Genomic DNA, 19,331 nt, shown 5'->3' on the forward strand with positions numbered 1-19,331 from the left:
TAATGAAAGAAAATATTTCATAAATAAAGATAAGCAGTCTTTTGTGTACTATCCAGGCAATGAAAGTGCTATGTACTAAGTAAAATGTTTGTGGCAGCAAGTGAAAAGAGGACTGCATGTATTTTTCTTTGGACTCCTTAGTCCAGTGAACAGTAAGTGACACAATTCTAAAATACTTCTCTTTTTTTTTGAGACAGGGTCTCACTATGCAACTCAGGCTGGCCTTGAACCTCTGTCCCGCCTGCCTCAGCCTCCCCTGCAAGGATTACAGGCATGAACTACCACACCTGGCTTCCTTTATATTTCTATTTTTAAAAATGTTTGGGGGTGGCAATGGAGTTGCCCTAATTGAAAAAGAGTAAAATCAGGACTTGTCATATTAACTGATTAATGTTATCTAATTTAAGAATATGTGTACTGTATAGGATTTATAAAATATTAAAAAAAAAAAACCCCACAACTCCTGTTATACTCAAATAAGATGAAAATAGTTGTTTAGAACTAGGGGAGGGCCAATTTAGATTTTTTCTTACTTGATAGAATTACAATGGTCCCACTGCATATTTCTCCATGCTGCCTGGTAATAAAGTTCTTGTAGTTCAGCACACCGCTCTTTATTTTCATGATCTAATCCTTTTAAATAGATGGACAGGATATGACAGAGTCCCAAATTCTGCAAGGCCTAAACAGGAGTCATTAAAAAGAAAATCTCAACAAAAAACTAGGGAAGCAAAATACAGCAAACATAAAAATTAACCTGCTACCTGATACAGTGTATACTCTCAATCAATGTCTTATACTATTAGCTAACAAAACTATGATCAGCAACCCAATGTCATTCAGGCCAATGAACTGATCAGTTTTCCTGTGAATCCCTTAAGTTTTAGCTCAAGGCCTGAAAAGAGATTAACTTCCAGTCTTACCTTTCAAGTTTATCTGACTATATAAAAATTCTACAGACATACTGAAATAATATAGATACTACACAAGTGAAGCATTTATCAAAGCAGGAAAAAAACAAAATGGTATACCTGAATTATCCCTGCCTGGCGGGCAGATGAGGAGATTGCTGTCTCAAGGTCGTATGTCACTAAGGCTTTCCCCCACATTGCTTCATGCTCATAGGTGCGTAGTCTAAAAGATTGTAAGGACACCTTTTGTTTCTACTGGCATTCAATTCCTTCATGAACAGACTTACTATATCATTATCTAGAAAAATGCAATTTACCTTGTAAGGGGTTGTAACATTTTCCCTCCACCACAGCCATACAGACTATCTGGCTCTCCTATACTTCGGTAGATTTCTAAGAGAAGATCCTGAAAACAGAAATACAACAAAAATGGGAGGGGGAAAAGCCATGTCATGAGTTTAGTAAACTTTTAATTTTATCATTACCAATGCACAACTCTCAACTCTGCATGTTGTGTTATAAAGGTAAAATTAAGTGATATTTACATATATATCAAGGACTTGGATCAGCAACATAGCTGACGGGTCCTAGACAACAAAATGATTGTAGTCTACTTTAGAAGAATTGCTCATAATTTCATGAATTAGATAAGAAATGAATACCAAACTACCAGGCTTTTATCACATGCAAAAATAATCACAAAAACAAAAATAATCTTGTCAACAGATAAACTGTATAAGGGAAAATAAAGTCCAGCTAAGTCTCACTCTAGAAATGTGATACTGGGAAAAATAAAAGTCATGAGTTTCTCTTTGAAGAAAACTCAAAACTGCATTATAGTTGGTAAAATTTGATATGGATGAAGAAGTGGTTTGAATATTCAAATCTCTGTTATAAAATTTACATAGGAAATACTGTGTTTAAAACTGTGTTAATAAAATAAAAATGCACATAGAAAAAGCATGAAACAAATTCGAAGCTATATTTCATAGAAAATTGATCAAGTTTATTGAACTTGCTCTGAGAAATATGTTCTAAATACAAATGAATTAATACTAGTCTAATTCTATACATAATTCTAATTCAACTATTTCTATTCATTAGCATAAAATAAAGCCCATAGAGGTAAAACATTCAGTACCTAAGCCTAGCACAGAAGGTACTTCAAAATTTCAAAAAAGTAGGATAAGACTATAAAGAAGTCAAAAGGAAGAGAAAAATCAGGAGAGCTGAGTCCAAAAGGTAAGCAAAACATACTTCACACAAGGCACAGTTGATAGTATGAAATGTTAAAATGTTAAGGAAAAAGAGAAATTAAAGGTTATTACTAGACTTAGCAACATAAAAAGGCTCATGGAAAGCATTAGCAAGTATTATTTTCTTTTTCTTTCCTTTTTTGTGCATGCTAGGCAAGCACTACACCACTGAACTACATCCCTAGCTAACAAGTGTTATTTTAATGGAATGTGTGGAGAGAAATGGAGAGAGCAAATATAGGCCACTTGTTCACAAAGTTTGGCTGTGAAGGGAAGAAGGAGGGAAAGTAATACCTAAAAGAGGTCATTGAAAAGAAGGAAGTCATTTTGTATTAGTGAGAAGGAAAATATTTTAAACAGTAATAGTTGAAATGTTTAGGCTATAGTTCAAAGGCACACAGCAATTAAAAATTAAAGTTTCAGACTGGAGGTGTGGCTCAAATAGGAGAGCATCTGCTTTGCAAGCACAAAGCCCTGAGTTCAAACTTCAGCACCACCAAAAAAAATTATATTCACAAAATAAAGTTTCTAAGAAAGAGCAGATAAATAAAAAGTACAGGAAGAAAGATTTGCCTGAGATAAAAGGAAAGGGGTTTCTCTGCTTTAATAACAGAAGTGGTCAAAGAGCACATGCAGGAGGTTTCAATGTCTGATGGTGAGACACGGTGGGATTTCCTATTCAGGTTAATTATTTTTTCCAAGAGGTAGAAGGCAAGCTGAAAGCAACGGTAGAGAAGTTTAAACAAGGCAGAGAAGTTAAAACTATTATTGTAGAGGAGTAAGTTGACAAAAGGAATTTGGTAAGAATGTCAGATGATATTGTGGGCCAAATTAAGAGCAGGTATTAAGAAATTTATGGAGTAACTACTGTGAAAAATAATAAACAAATTATACATATATTGTACATATATATATGTATTGTACACATATATATAATTATAATGTGTAAGTGCTAAAGAGAATAGAGAGGGTGCTGTGGCAGAAAATTCATGGCACACACTCACCCTGCAAGACAGGTGGTTTTAGTTTTAGCTATGGAAGCTCAAGGTTGGACAGGTTAATAATTTATACAAGATTATATTCCTACATGGCAGAGTCAGAATTAGAATCCAAGTCTGCCTACTTGAAGACCTAAGCTTCAAACCATAAATTTAAATATATTATGCCAAATCCAAGAGGTAACTTCAATTTTAAAATCAAATGACATCACTATAAAAAAAAAAAGCAAAGCCAAAAGTATAGGATAAATATTGTTATAAGCAACAGAGTCGCTCATATTTACCTGCAAACTTATTCCAGTTTCTTCTTTACTTTTTTCACTCAAACTAGAAATAGTTGTACCTTGGCTTCCTTCTTCAAATGTAAGACTTCTGTTTATAACATAAGCACTTCTTTTAATGAGAACATATGACATAGAAGCTTATGAATGCAATATATTATTCATTGTGACAAAACAAAACAATGAACCATTTATACTTTAAAACAGAATCATTTAGACTTAGCATGGAAAAATTTGTGAATGCTAATTCTGTATAATAAAATTACATTTTATAGCAATCTTCTACATATGAAAGGTTAAATGCTAAAATATGCTTACTTATAGGACAGGCATATTTAAAAATAGAGCTGAAGTTCCCCAATTCAAGTCCTAAATATTCTATCAGTGGTTTTGCCTGAAGTTCAACTTAATTAACAACTATATACAAATTAAGACTACAATAAGACACAATTTAATACCTAATAATTGGCAAAAAAAAATTAAGAAATCTTCTAAAAGTAAACCAACCAGTAAGATCCATTTAAACCCAAGACTGTAAAATTAACATGTATCAGTCAGAATTAGAATTCAGATTCTTCTATTCTAAGGTCTTATCTATAAACTATGTGTTTGTACACATGCATATGTTATTCAGTAAGTAATGGCAATTCTAAAACCAAGACAGCTACAATAATAATTCAATACATAAAATAAGTGATAGTGCCTCTAACATTTGCCTACAAATTTATTCCACTTTTTTCTTTGTTATTTTCACTCAGACTAGAAATAGTTGGTTCCCTTATTCATATGTAAGACTTCCTTATTTATTGATTGACTGATTGATTGATTGATTGGCAGTACTGTGGTTTGAACTCAGGGTTTCACACTTGCCAGCAGGCACTCTACCACATGAGCCACTTCACCAGTACTCCATAGTATGCAGACACTGACTAAAGTAGATGACTCCAAGAAAAGACAACTATCAATTTCTTATTCCATACTTGGTAACAACATACTTGTCTTCATGAGATGTTTACAGTGATCATGAACTTACTGATTACATATTATACATATCCATATACTGAAAAGCAGAGATTAAAAATATAATCAGGAGTAAAGAACCTGGTCCAAGTCTAGTAAGTTAATTACATTTGGACTTGGATCCGAATTCTGGTTCCCAGTTTTTTTCAGTTTAAAACAAACTTCCTTTCCAACTTAATGACAGTCTAAAGAAAAAAATTATTAGCAGCAAGAATGACAAATATGTCAACGTGATATACCTTTGTTATTTCAATTTCTTAATATGATTGACTTAGTGGTGAGAAAGTGGAAACACTAGGCTGTTTCAAATGAGTAGAGGAAGGCACTTAGAATAACAAAGCATATACTTTTCACTCTCCTACTTTCTGGGTATTTTTCACATCACATGATGTACAACTGTATTTATTAGCTTCTTATCAGAGTCAGATGAAAGCAATTAAAGTAGCTAGAAATATAAGTAGATAACAAAGAAATGAAGCTTCTTAGTCACAGAAAGAAATCATTCACATTACTTAAAATTGAATTACACTCAAAAGGCAAATGTATTTTGAATAGTTGAGGAAGGTAGTGGTAAATCTAATACAACTGAAAAAGGGAATCAGTCATCTAAAGAATATTTACTGATCATTTATATTCAGTTCCCAATGCTAGCTGTTAAGGGGAATAAGAGAGAAATAAGTATGGTTTCTAAGTTCCAGGAGCTTGCTGTCTAACTTTTATAATACATATAAACATTCTTATTTATTTCATAGAATTACTTATTTCTTTTAAAAAATTGTTATCACTTCTACTTTGAAACAGAATTTATCTACCTAAAATGTCTTAAATGCGGAAAAAGGCAGAAAATAAATCTTTACTATGCATCTTTATTGAAACAATGTTACACCAACTTAAAAACCACAAATTCTAAATTCCATTACCTTTTCTCTTGATCATCCATGTTTTTCTTATCGGCATAGATTTCCGCATAGAGCAATGCTGTAAAGTGAGCAGCACAAGACTGAGCTACCTTCGCAACCTCCAGATAATTCAGATCCAGCCAGAAAGCGTTATCAAAAACTGTTCCTGAAGAAGGTCTAAAGAAATTTAAACATGATGCCATTCCATGTTTTATGTCAGTATCCAAAGAAAAGCACAATGACACCGAATGCAATGTAATAGCTGCTAGTTAAACAGAAAATTAAAAATAACTGAAAACACATTTCCCAACACATCTTAGGATGTTCATAACTAAGATGGCTAAGGAGTCCAGTTCCTCATTCTTTTTGAATTGTAAACCCCTTGAAGAACGTGATGAAAGTTATGGGCAGCCACTCCATACAAATGCAGACTTCATGCCTGCCCTCTACCCATGCAGAAATCCATGCGTTATTGGCTAAGAGTAGGCTGCACAGAATAGCTTCACACATACAAACACATATACACACATACACTTTTATTGTTTCTTCTAAGACAAGTTACATGTCTTTCCTAAACAGCCATTTTCTCCGGAGTTTATTTTACAGGTTGAGTTATTTAGTAAAAGATTTCCACTGTGGTAATAGCAGATCAGAACTGGAGAGGACTACAGGTTTTATTTTTTTAAAACTAACATTATAGAGATGTGACAAACTGGTGGTTAAGAGCACAGGCGTTGGCATAGGATACATCTAGGTACAAAGCTAGCAGCTGTGCTACTAACTGTATGATCTTCACAACTTAACTCCTTCAGCCTGTTTCCTATTTTCCTCATCTAAAATGCACAGAACAACACATCAGAGAGTAAAGGCACTGATTAACTTGCCTGTGAAAAGGATGCTTACATTTATTGAATGTCTGGTACATTATAGACCTTGTCTATTTTAATCACAATAAAACACATACACACATACATACATCATCATCATTATCATTATGCTGATTATAAGAGTAAGACTGAAGTTCAAAGACATCAAGTAATTTGCTTAGAATCCCAAAGCTTCTAACTAAGTAGCAGACTTGCACTTAGGTCCTTAATCTTTTTTATCTATGTTCTATTTTCTTAAGGATATTTTTAAGATTCAGAATATTAAGACTCAATAATAATACTGAATACTAATAGTCATGAGATGTTTACTTTTGTTTACTTACAGATGCCCCTGGATTTAGGATGGGGTTGTGCCCTAATAAACCCATCCTAAATTGAAAATACTGTAGGGTAAAAATGCACTTAATACACCTAACCTACTGAAAATCACAGCTTGACAACCAGCACACTATTGAGTACCAGTTGTTTATCCTCCTGACCATATGGCTGACTGGGAACGCAGCCCACTGCTGCTGCCCAGCATCACAATAAAGTATCATACAGTACAATCCTTACCTGGAATAGGGTCAAATGTCAAAGTACAACTTCTGAATATTGTTACTTTCATACCATTGTAAGATCAAAAAAGCTTAAAGTAAACACTGTCAATCAAGACCATCTGTAGAGATCTACTGAACTACTGTTTCAGAGTTCTGCTCCAGTCTAGCAGTACATATAAATTAGACTACCCATTCTAGCAATTCTTATACTGTTAAAAATCTCATAAGACATTATCTGAACAAAGATACTATACTGTAAAATACTCAAATCCAGAAAATAAACCTTGTCATACCACTATATTACTACTGGTTTTATGACTATGGCACAAAGACACTTTTATCTCATAATAAAAACATATAAGAGACACATTTATACAACTCTAGTTGCTTCTTAAGGACAAAAATTAAACAGAATAGTTAAGAGAGAAGCAACATAACTAAAAGTAACTTGCAAAAATCACTTGCTCCTTTCCCTCAGCTTCACTGATGAAATAAACTATAGCCCCAAAAGGCTGCATGACTTAGCAATGGTAACACTGTTACTGATACGGCTGGCATGAGAAATAAGAATTCTTGACACAAATTTAAACAAAGTACCATTCTGAATACAGATTATCATAAGGAAATAAAACCAATTAAATATAGCACTTAGCAGCAGCTTCACATAAAATAATCACGTCAATCAATATTCAGCCAGCAGTAACAAGTGACACTTCTAAATTCCCAAACCCAAGAAGCAACACTTATTTCATTACCTCTTTTGTCTTCTCATGTAGTCTACAACAGCAAGCATTGTTCTTTGTGATTTTTTATCCAAACAGCTTCGGAAAACGTGTTCTGACTCTGACAAACAAATAAATCTCTTCTCAGTCAGTCCCAGACAGTTGTGCTGAGGCACTCTCTCCCTTCTTTCCTATGTGTCTATCTCCCTCTACACTGATTTGATGGGCAGTACCTGACACAAAACTGGCTCTTCATATTAAGATTGAGCAAATAAATGGAATTTAGTGGCTTTTCTTTTAAAAGAAACAAATATGCAGGGCAGGAGGCCTGGCTCAAGTGGCAAAGCACCTGCCCAGCAAGTGTGATGCCCTGAGTTCAAACCCCAGTAATGCAAAAAAAAAAAAAAAGTATGTTTAATATAACTAAGAATTTACATTGCAATTTATATTTTATTTCTGAAAGAGTACTAATTCATCGATTCAATATGTAGGATTTTTATGTGCAAGGTGCTCCTCCATATACAACAATGAACAAGACAATCCTGGAGACTTTGAACACAGTGTGATGAGTGATACGACGGGAATGTTTAACACTGTAGAGGCACATAGGAGTGAACCTCACCTGAATAAGAAAAGTTTCCTAAAAAAAGTGAGATACGCAATGAAACAAAAAGTTTTTTGAAAAGATAACATTGATAAACCCTCAGCCAATCTGACTAAAGGAGAGAAAAGACCAAAATTAATAAAATTATTGATGAAAAGAGACTATTACAACAAATGCCAATGAAATTCAGAGGATCTTTAGGGACTACTTTAAAAAAAGTTATACTCAAACTGAAAACCAAAATTGAACCAAGAGGATATAAACCACACTTAAATAGATCTGTAACAAGAAATGAAATAAAGAAAAGCCCCAGCTGAAATATTCCATGCCATGAAAGAATAAATACCAATACTCCTCCAACTTTTTTCATGAAATAAAAAGGGAAGGAACACTGCCAAAATCATTCTATGAAGTGTTAAATTTATCCCCAGTGCACACAAGGGAGATATGAGGATAGGTAAGACACCTAAAAAATTAGCTAGCATTTGTTGCCCTCAATGCAGAGAAACTAAAGCAGATACCTTAAAAGCAACTAAGGCCAATAGGAGAAGGTGACCAGGAACTAGAGAAAAGGTTAGATCAAAAAGAATTAACCTAGAAGGTAACACCCACGCACAGGAAATCAATGTGAGTCAATGCCCTGTATAGCTATCCTTATCTCAACTAGCAAAAACCCTTGTTCCTTCCTATTATTGCTTATACTCTCTCTTCAACAAAATTAGAGACAAGGGCAAAATAGTTTCTGCTGGGTATGGAGGGGGTGGGGGGGGAGAGGGAGGGGGTGGAGTAGGTAGTAAGGGAGGGGGTGGGGGCAGGGGGGAGAAATGACCCAAGCATTGTATGCACATATGAGTAATAAAAAAATAAAAAATAAAAAAAAATTCATCCCCAAATTGGACAAGGACACAACAAAAAGAGAATTATAGGGAAATCTCTTTAAATGAAAAAATTCTCAATAAAATAATCACAAACTGAATTCATAACACATCAAAAAGATCATACAACATGATCAAATTGGTTTCATTCCAGGGATGCAGGGATAGTTCAAGATATGCAAATCTAAATATAATATATCATATAAACAGAAGCAGGACAAAAATCACATGACCACCTCAGATACAAATAGAAAAGACCCTTGAGAAAATTCAACATCCTTTCATAAGAGCTCTGAAGAAACTAGGAATAAAGGAATGTACCTCAACATAATAAAGGTTATATATAACAAACCTATAGCTAGCATTGTACTAAATGGGGAAAAAACTGAAACCATTTCCATTAAAGGCAGGAACGAAACATGGTTTCTTCTCTCCCCACTCAACAGTTTTGGAATTTCTAGCCAGAGCAATAATACAGGAGGAAGAAATAAAAGGAATTCAAACAGGGAAGAAGTCAAATTATAGCTATCTGCAGATGGTTTGATTTTATACCCAAAAGACCCTAAAAAATCCATCAAAAAACTCATAGACATCATAAATGTTTTCAGGAAAGTAGAAGGATAAAAAAAAAATCAATATACAAAAATCAGTAGCTTTTCTTATACCAACAACAAACAGACTGAGAAAGAATTTAAGAAAACAATCCCACTTACAATAGCCTCAAGAAACACTTAGGAAAAAATTTAACATGAAGAAAAATAGAGATGAACCAATTCAATTTATAATACATATATACATGGAAATGTCACAAGGAAACTCCCTGTGTAGCTATCTTAAACAAAAATGCCTTTTTTTTTTTCTTTTACAAAATTGGAGAACAGGAGGGTAGAACAGATCCTGCTTGGGGTGGTTAGTACCAGTGGGAGAGAGAAGGAGGTGGAGAAAGTATATGGGAGGGTGAATATGGTACAAATACTGAGTACACGTTTGTAAATGGAAAAATGAGACCTGTTGAAACTGTTCCAGGAATGGGGGGTGGGGTTTGAGGGTAAATGGTGGAGGAGGTGAATTCAAGGATGATATATTTGATACATTGTAAGACCTTTTGTAAATGCCACAATGTATCCCCACCCAGTACAACAACAAAAAAAAGTGAAAAATCTCCACAATGAAAACCACAAGTAAGCTTTTCATCATATGTATTGTATGTACTCAAACCCTGGAGGAATTTCTTCTGTACTAAGCTCTTAGTATTGAAATATTCATCACATATCATGGAAGTAGGAAATAAGAGTAAATAAAATATGACTTAATTTTTCCTTTAAACAATTAGATGGATATAGTCTACATGGTAACTGTAGTTATGTTAGATTATAAAACTTTGGGTAACTTAAAATTTTTAAATGTGTGTAACATTTATTTTCCCCAAGATGATTTATTACATGACTTTGCAATAAAAAAGGTTGATTTTTAAAGTAGTTTTTAAAAATTTAAAAATTGGTTGGCCAGAGGACTAAAATTATGAAAATTCCACCATATCTCTCCCAGAGCACCTAAATAGCTGAGTGAGTTTATGTGTGTGCTTTTCCCATTGCTAGAATGGGTGGGTGTATTGTTCACATCTGTGTTGCCAATACCAAGCACAGTAAGTGACATATCAAATACTGAATTAGTTGCCCCATTATTAATATCCAAAGCTTATAGGAGGAGGACTACACGTAAGAATTATCCTATGGTGATGATCATTATATACTTAATGTCACAGAATCTCACACTTAAAAATGGCTCAAATGATAAATTTCATATTTTGCATATTTCACCACAATAAAAAACCTAAAGCACTATTAGATATGTTAAATCTCAAAAAAAATTATCATGGGTGCTTGACAAACACTATGTCATTAAAAACTTACTCTCTAGTTGAGGAAACTGAAACTGAGAGTTCCTGAACTGAGACTGTAAAGTATCTTTGATGGTATTCAAACTAAAATCCACCTTTCTTTAGAACTGAGAAGTTAGTAGCATAAACACTAGCAAACCTGAATCCAAATTTGCAGGGGTTGCAGATCGGCTTGTTGGTGAGAAATGCCTGTAACAGGTGGTGAAAAATCCCTGAATATGTGTAGAAAGCAGATTTCTCCATGATTCATTTGTATCTTGGAGTAAAATATCATGAATCAAGTATGGAAGCACAGTCTGAGAAAAGTCAGTTTTCACCTAGAACATACAACACATCCACTCAATAGGTAGAGTAAAAATAACACAATTTTCTTAAGATTTTCATTCCCTATTACTGACGTATTAAACTTCTTAAAAAATGATAATCTATCATGAACTCAAAGAGTAAACAGTGTTTTAAAAAAATTCTAAGCTAATGTACTGCATCAAATGTCTTAGTTACACTACAATTGTTCATTTTTAGTCAAGGCTACTAGCATAATGAAATAGGAACTGCTTATAAATGAAATTGTCACTATTTAAAATATACTTTTAGAGCTGCAAAAATGTTAGCAAAAACAGAAGCAGTTTTCTGATTTAATGTGAGGAAAGAGCATCAAAAGTTTAAGAGAAAAGCTGAAAATGTGAACTTTGTACATTTCTTATGCTCAGTGAAAAGCTATAATAGTAATGTTAAAAACGTTTAGTTTAAAAAAAAAAATGTTTAGTTTTTGGAGTGGAGATGTGGCTCAGTGGTAGTGTCTGATTTGCAAGTGTGAAGCCCTGAGTTCAAAAGCCAGTCCCACCAAAAAAAAAAAAACAAAAAAGTTTAGTTTTTATAAACCCGTTTCTAGGTATAAAATTTGTGTAATTCTACTCCAAGTTCAGAAAACTGTTTTAGTATGTGTGGCACATTACAATAGTATTCATTCAGCCGTATTTTTGCCATTTATCGTACTCCACACACAGAAAACAGACTGCAGATCACTAATTCTTTCATTCATCTTCTCTCTTCTCTTCCCCTCTCCCTCCCTCCCTCCCTCCCTTCCTCTCTCTTTCTGGTATTAAAGGCATGCACCACCACATCTGGTGGGCAAAGATACCCATGTTAATGGATTTACAGCAGGTGAATGTGGGTGGCATTACAAGATGATATGCAGTACACTCATCACTTAACATGCCTCTTAGATGAAGAGGTCATAATCGGGTACACACAGCCAAATGGGAATGAAAAAGCAAAGGACAGAAAAGGAATTAAGTTAGATTAATTAATCTCCTCACTTCACACATTGGCTTTAATAATTGAAGAATTTCACTTTTAATGCTTCCACTGTCCAAAAAAGCACAAGTCAGTGTCTTTATCCAAATGTCATGATTTTCACTTTGAGGAATCCACAGACTTGTATCTTCCAGGCCTTCTAATGGGCTTTCTTTGTCAAGTCTGGACACTTCTAAAAACTAGAATCAGAAAATGTAAATAGGAGAATCACTTTATCCTTCCTGTGTAAAAATGACTAGGCACAAATTTGTTGCCAAATAAAACTACATATGCTTAAAACTAAAGCTGGATGCAATAGTTACCTTCTAAAATTAAAACATATTTATATGAGAGGCAGAGCAGGATAGTAAAATAATTGCTGGTTTAGAAAGCAGGAAAATTGAGTTCTGTCACTAATAGTAATTACACACACCACAAACTGTCTTGTGTACAAAAAGGTCAGGTCTATCCACAGAACTGATTTCAAAATAAAATGATTTTTCAAATGTTAAAAGTATATTATTAGTAATTTTACTAAGGCCAAAATTATATTTATGTTACATTGAATGTACTACTTCAATATAAGCCTGAAACTAAACTGGCAGAAACTCAACCATACACTTGTCAATCACTTTTTGAAAAGAAAGAGAAATGTTTAGACTGCAGGAGGTACGATATCCTGCACAGGGTGCTTTCAGTGGAACCCTGTAATAACATCAATATGGAACAGGAAAAACCTAAAGGTCATCTAACATTTGACTAGGGAGCAGTAAAACATTAATTTGCTGAGAAAATACATGCTTGCTTGTTAATCACAATACCTATAAGTCACATCCAGGATCAAGGCTTTCATGGGATCAAAAGATCTTCTATTACTAAGACAAGAAGGCATGCCATTAAGAATTCCCAAGTCAAACATCACTTCTGAAGGTTATCTCAGTTTTCTCATACTGCCATAATAAAGAACAACAAATCTCTTGGATCTAAGAAATACAGTTTAAATTATTTCGAGGAAAGGTTAAATGTTAGTATGTTACTATTTTTAAGTGATTTGGTATTTATAGCCCAAAGAAAATAGAACTATTGTAGATATAGTGAGTATCAGATAAACATTTATTAAGTAACAGACCTTTTTCCTTGATGTTCTAAAAGGCTGTAGGTAGGTCAGCATGGGATCAGTTGTCATCTTATAAATCTCCCAGAAATGGTGTCCAGTCTTTGTGGCTAAAATGTTTTTCAAACAGGAAACAGCAGCTGATCGTACTTTGACACTGAAAAATACATATAATTCACTTACTTAATCTTAAATGTTGAGCAACTTCCACTAAGAAAATTTAAAACTTAAAGTTTTAAACTTGTATTATTAGTAAATTTTACTATAAAAATTCTATAACATCAAAGTCAAAAATATGAAAAGGTGTTTAATATTTCTTCAGTAAACGTGAGTTACTAATCACTGCAGTAGTTTTCTTTATTCTATAATGTAATGTTCTGTGATGATGACCATAAATTAAAAGGATTCATAAATGAAACATTTGGAAATAACAGAGCCAAATAAGTATTACTGATGAGTCTAGCAAGATACTAATTTATCCAAGAAAACAGTATTTTGATATTTTCTCTGGGGATACAAATAATTTGAGATGAGTTAGAATGGCATTTTATCCCAAAAAAGTAGGTAAGTACATACTTATTCTGATCAAAAATCTAGTTAGGAATTACTGTGTTTGGCATCCAAAATCTCTTAATAAACAGGTGACGGTTCTTTTCTATTCCAAAAACCTAGGAAAAGGAGGGTTGCAATACAAGAGTACTAAAAATATGACATGACAAAAAATATCAACAGGCTTGGTAGTGTAATGATGATGAAATATCAAATAAAAGTTTAGTGGCTTTTAGGATTCTTGGTTTATAACACAGAAGTATAAAAACACCTGAATTCACTCTTCATTCCTCCATATGCAACTCGTTAGCAAACCCCACTGGCTCAATGGTGAAAACACACCCAGGTTCCATCCCTGTCTCTCATCTCCATTAACTGATACCCTAATCCAAGTCACCATCTTTTATCCTCTGCACTATGGCAAGAATTTCATAACTCATCTTCCTGTTTCCACTTTTGCCCCTTTGCAATCCATTTGCCACATAAAAGCCAGAGTACAAAGGTAAGGTGCATCACTATGCCACTCTCTAAAATAAAACTTTCATGATTTCCTTATATCGAATAAGATCCAAATTTCTTACTCAGAATTGGTTTTATCTTTCTAATTCCATCTTCTACCATCTACCTCCACACCAGGCCTTTTCCTGATCTTCAAGCTTATGTCACTCTAGCTTTCCTGTCTAGAATGCCTCATATTGATTCAATTATCTCATACTGGTTCATGATCACTTAAATCAGGTTTGACAGACGCTTCCTTAAAAAAACCTTTCCTGGCCAGGTATTCTACAGTTAAGTTGGTCAACATCTACTTTGTCTGCTGATGATGCTTAAACATCAACTGATTTTTTTCCACCTACAGAAAGATAGAAAAAACCTGTACCTGTTCCCTATTATTCTCAACATTAATTCACACTAATATTTCTGTGCATCTTTTTTCAAAAAATCCAATTTCAGATTAATGACTGCAAATTATCTGTGAAAATCTGCCTTCAAAAACTGCCAAGCTGGGCATAGTGGTACGTACCAGTAATCCCAGGAAGAAGGCTAGAAAGATCACAGTCTGAGGTCAGACAGGGCAAAGTTAATGTGAGGCCCTATCTGAAATAAAAACTAAAAGCAAAAGGACTAGGGGCATGGCTCAAGAGGTAGAGCACCTGCCTAGCAAGCACAGGGCCCTGAGTTCAATCCCCAGAACAGAAAAAAAAAAGGTGCCAGATGCACACATACTTTGCAATGTATTTTTAAATGAGATGGATTAATAATGGATAGGATAGGGAGAAGTGAGAAAGGAAGGATGGTAGTAAAATATAAATGGTAGAATCTATACGAATTGGCTATAAATTTCTTTCAACTTTGCTATATGTTTGAAAATTATAATATTGTAGAAGAAACCATCTTATCCAGTTTAATGTAGCAAAAACAATCAAAGATATAGATCCATTAAATCAATAATGGAAGCATGGAAGGTAGAGAAAGTTAAAACAATGTTTATCTCAGAAGGATGCCTGGAAGAAAACCTTTTGAACTTACCCTCCTCCCCAAAGATGGTGGCAATGGGGTGCTTAAATATAATAATCAATAAATGAGTAAGTGAGAAACAGAGTGGGGGGAGGGAGCGAGGGAGAGGAAGAAATAGAGAAATCTCACAATCAGCAAGCTGAAACACTCGTACTATCTTGCAAATTTGTTTTGCACAGGGAATAAGTGATCAATAGAGAAGTCTATCTGATTAGCTTATGACTTTATAAAAATTTTGCTCTGGGGCTAGGATGTAGCTCAAATGCTACAGTGCTTGCATAACAAGAACAAGGCTCTGAGTACAAACTCCAGTACCACCAAAAAAAGAAAAAAATCATCTTTAAAATAAACAAAGACAAAGTTTTGCTCTATGGATCATTTTAAAAGGAACAAAGTAAAGCTTTACATAGAGGAAGTGACATCTCTGATTTTGACAAGTGCTGAAAATACCACTCTTTACTAAATTCCCCTATTGTAATTATCTGTGTCAGACTATCTGGTAGTTTTCTGATTTGTCGTTTGTCTAATCTACTGTCACTACAATTTAATACAGACCTTATCTGGAATCTTCATCACTAAACCAAATGCCTGACACACAGCAGAGTCAATGACTATGTGAATTAATAAAAATACAAGGAGTTTCATAAAAAATACATGATTTTTTAAAAAAAGCATGAAAACTTAAAGGACAAAGCTTAGCTATTAGAAAATGTTAACTTGAATGTCAGATTAAGTAAGTGAGATCAAATGTAAATTAACCATAAATACTCACCAATCTTCAATCAGTGTATTATTCAAGTAGGTCAGTATGATTAAGGTCCACTGAAGTTCTTTATCTTCAAATAACTCAAGGGCCTTGGTGTAAGACATATCTTTACTATGCTGTAGAGCTATGGTAGAGAAATCTATAGGACCTACTTCTCCCAAGCAGCTTCCAACAGCCTCTACACAACAGAAATTCTATTTTAACAGAGTTGTGGCTAAAAGCAGATATTCAACATAATTTCTTTTTTTAAAAATATAATGCTGTTTTGTCATGTTTCAAGATTTCAGCATGTTTTCAAAGATTATGAGTAGATTAAAGAAGCTACAAAATACTGTATAATTTCCTTTATGTATCATCCATATGGGCAAGAGATATTCCCTCCATATACTATAGGAAATATATTAGTAACAGAATATAGATGTTAAGTCTAAACACTGATGGTGAATGTATCACCATCAAAGAAGAGTATCAAACTTAAAACTGTTAAATTTTTTGTTGTCACTACATAAAGTCCATAAATCATAAACACACAATTCAGAAAAAATTTTATACACATATTTGTTTCCTGCTATTATTACTGCCTAAATGAAGACTGAACATTTTCAGCACCCAGAGGATTCCTTCTGTTGGTTCCTAGTCATGATGCTATGTACTAAAATATGCCCACAAATATTTCGAATGGTGAAGCCTATTTTCCTTCCCCTTGGATGTAGGCTTACTTAGTGAGTCACTTCTAACAAATGCAATGTGTATACATCGTGCACCTCTTTGATTAAATTTATCCTCAGGATTTATTTCTTTTAGATGCTATTCTAAATGGAACTGCTTCCCTAAGTTTCTCGTTAAATTGTTAGTTATTGGAAAATACAAAGAAAACTTTTTTTTTGAGACAGGCCTTGCTGTATGGCTCAGGCTGTTCTTGAACTCCTGGGCCCAAGGTATGCTCCCAGGACTGGTGGATTGGCTCAGGTGGTAGAGCACCTGCCTAGCAAGCATGAAGCCCTGAGTTCAAACTCCAGTACCACAAAAAAAAAAAAAAAAAAAAAAAGCTCTTAAGCTATGCTCCTGAGTAGGTAGGATTATAGGCATGCACCACCTGGCCTGGCTACAGACACATTTTTATTTTTTATTTTTTTTTTTTGAGATAGGATCTTGAGACATGGCTGGCCTCAAACTTCACAACTGTTTTTCATGTATTAATCTTGGATACCCTGTAACTTTGCTGAATTTATTAGCTCTATAGTAGTTTTCTTTAGATTCTGTAATTTTCTGTATGTAGGACCATGTCATCTGTGAATGGAGATAATTTTCACTTCCTTTCCAATTTGGATGTTTTAAATTTTTTTTTCTTGTCTAATTGCTCTGACTAAACATCCAGTATAATGCTGAATAACAATGGCAAAAGTGAGCAAACTTGTCTGACTCCTGATGTGAGCAAAAGCTTTCAGACTTTCACCAATAAGTATGACGCTAGGTAAGTGAACAAAACACTAGGATTCGATGTTTGCAGGAAAGCCATTCAGGACTCCTGAAGCAAATCAGGGTTTTCCCTAGAAGCACTACTGAAAACAATGGGGTTAATTCCCCCAGCAAAGAAAACTTGTAGGGTTCTGACAACGTTCTGTCTTTTGGGCTGGGTGGCAGTGCAGTTATATTCTGTACAAATCCTTTAAGTTAATAAATATTATCTGTATCTTTTTCTGTATGTAAGATGTACTTCAATAAAAAAATCTACCAAAAAGGACATAGCCTATACATCAGGCTCCCAGTGACACATTAAGAAAGATACTGTATAAAAACAGAAGAACCTATAAGCACCACTTATTCCTCCCAATTATCATATTGAAGCAATAATGTCAGGATAGTTTCAAGCTAATTTTAATCACGTGATTTTTCCATCCCGTGATTACCAAATCTAAATGTCTATACTAGACTTGGCTATAATAGATTTCCCACAAGTAACAGCAGGAAAAGAGTTAAATGTTTTCCTTTTTAATACTTGAGTGTAACCTACTCCTCCAAGTTGACATTCTTATTTCCATTATATATAAAAAAAGATATTGAATACTAGTCAGCTATAAATATTTATAAGGCATTTTTTAATTAATAGTTATCCATAAATGTGAATTACTAACTTTTCATTTTATATGATAAGGAAGAAAAATACAGAAGTGAAATTGCTTAAGCATACCTAAATTAAACAGAAATATAACTTAACTTATATCTCAGATTTCCCCAATATCAAGGACAAACTTTTAATTATTCTGAGGACATTATAAAGATGACCACTCTAGACGGGCATGGTGGTACACACATGTAATCCCAGCACTTTCGAGGCTAAGGCAGCAGGATAGTGAGTTCAAGGTGAGTCTGGGGTATTGAAGAAAGCCCTGTCTCAAAATAAATAAAAATAAACCAAAAAATATGACCACTTGTGAATAAAAGAATTCACATTCATTTACCTAAAACTTCTCTTTCACCAGTCTGGTTTACTGCCATCTTGGATAACTGCAACAAACTGACCACTAGCTTCACCACAATCCCATCTTGTGGGTTATCTAGGAGCAATTTAAAAAAGCTGAGTTTAAATTATCATGCACACAACACTTATTTTTATAATATGCAAATCTATCAAATTACCTGACTAGAACATTTTTAGAAAGTTTTAAAAGTTTTTAAAAAGGTTTTAAGTTATGAGGACCTCAAAAAATATGTAGCATATGAATTTGAATTTCCTCCTGAACCAGAACCACAAGGAAGTGATCAGTAATATCTGGCAGACAGAGAAAGATATCTTGAATAAACGATGCAGAGAAGTCAATACCTTAGAAAAGTCACAAATGACTAGAAACACAAGACTCACTCAACACTGAAGCTAGAGAGGCCTTTGGGAGTCTGCTTAGTTAGTTAACATCTAGCATTCAGAGTCTAGGTCAGCAATGTCTAGCAGACCTTTGTGCAATGATGGAAACGTCTATAATCCATACCGTCCAATGACGGCTAGTTTACAAGTACTACTGAAAACTTGCCGTTAGAATAATGAAAAAGCTAAATTTTAAATTTTCCTTACTTTTAATCCATTTGAATTTAAATAGTCACAAATAAATAGTGGCTATGTTATATAAGGCAGATCTAGCCAATAAAATATTCAAACACAGGAGAAGAGAAAGTGATATTCATATTTTCTGTATCTTAG

General features: G+C 33.9%; 1 protein-coding gene across 7 annotated transcripts in view; it reads right to left on the minus strand.

The window, feature by feature from the left end:
• Positions 1 to 19,331, minus strand: part of LOC109690945 (serine-protein kinase ATM) — a 340,952-nt gene that overhangs the window by 36,031 nt on the left and 285,590 nt on the right. For 5 of the 7 annotated variants that reach the window (XM_074066789.1, XM_074066791.1, XM_074066787.1 and 2 more), the window contains 11 exons: positions 18,598 to 18,693; positions 16,142 to 16,313; positions 13,318 to 13,459; positions 12,212 to 12,388; positions 11,032 to 11,209; positions 7,547 to 7,634; positions 5,387 to 5,542; positions 3,450 to 3,558; positions 1,229 to 1,317; positions 1,032 to 1,134; positions 534 to 682 (listed from right to left, as the gene is read on the minus strand). In XM_074066789.1, coding sequence (XP_073922890.1) covers positions 534 to 682; positions 1,032 to 1,134; positions 1,229 to 1,317; positions 3,450 to 3,558; positions 5,387 to 5,542; positions 7,547 to 7,634; positions 11,032 to 11,209; positions 12,212 to 12,388; positions 13,318 to 13,459; positions 16,142 to 16,313; positions 18,598 to 18,693 — 1,459 coding nt within the window. The remainder of the gene's footprint in view (positions 1 to 533; positions 683 to 1,031; positions 1,135 to 1,228; positions 1,318 to 3,449; positions 3,559 to 5,386; positions 5,543 to 7,546; positions 7,635 to 11,031; positions 11,210 to 12,211; positions 12,389 to 13,317; positions 13,460 to 16,141; positions 16,314 to 18,597; positions 18,694 to 19,331) is intronic. The other 2 variants (XM_074066792.1, XM_074066790.1) reach the window with 1 other exon arrangement.

Source organism: Castor canadensis, chromosome 2 (assembly GCF_047511655.1).
Source record: "Castor canadensis chromosome 2, mCasCan1.hap1v2, whole genome shotgun sequence".
In the NCBI taxonomy this organism is placed as follows: Eukaryota; Metazoa; Chordata; class Mammalia; order Rodentia; family Castoridae; genus Castor; species Castor canadensis.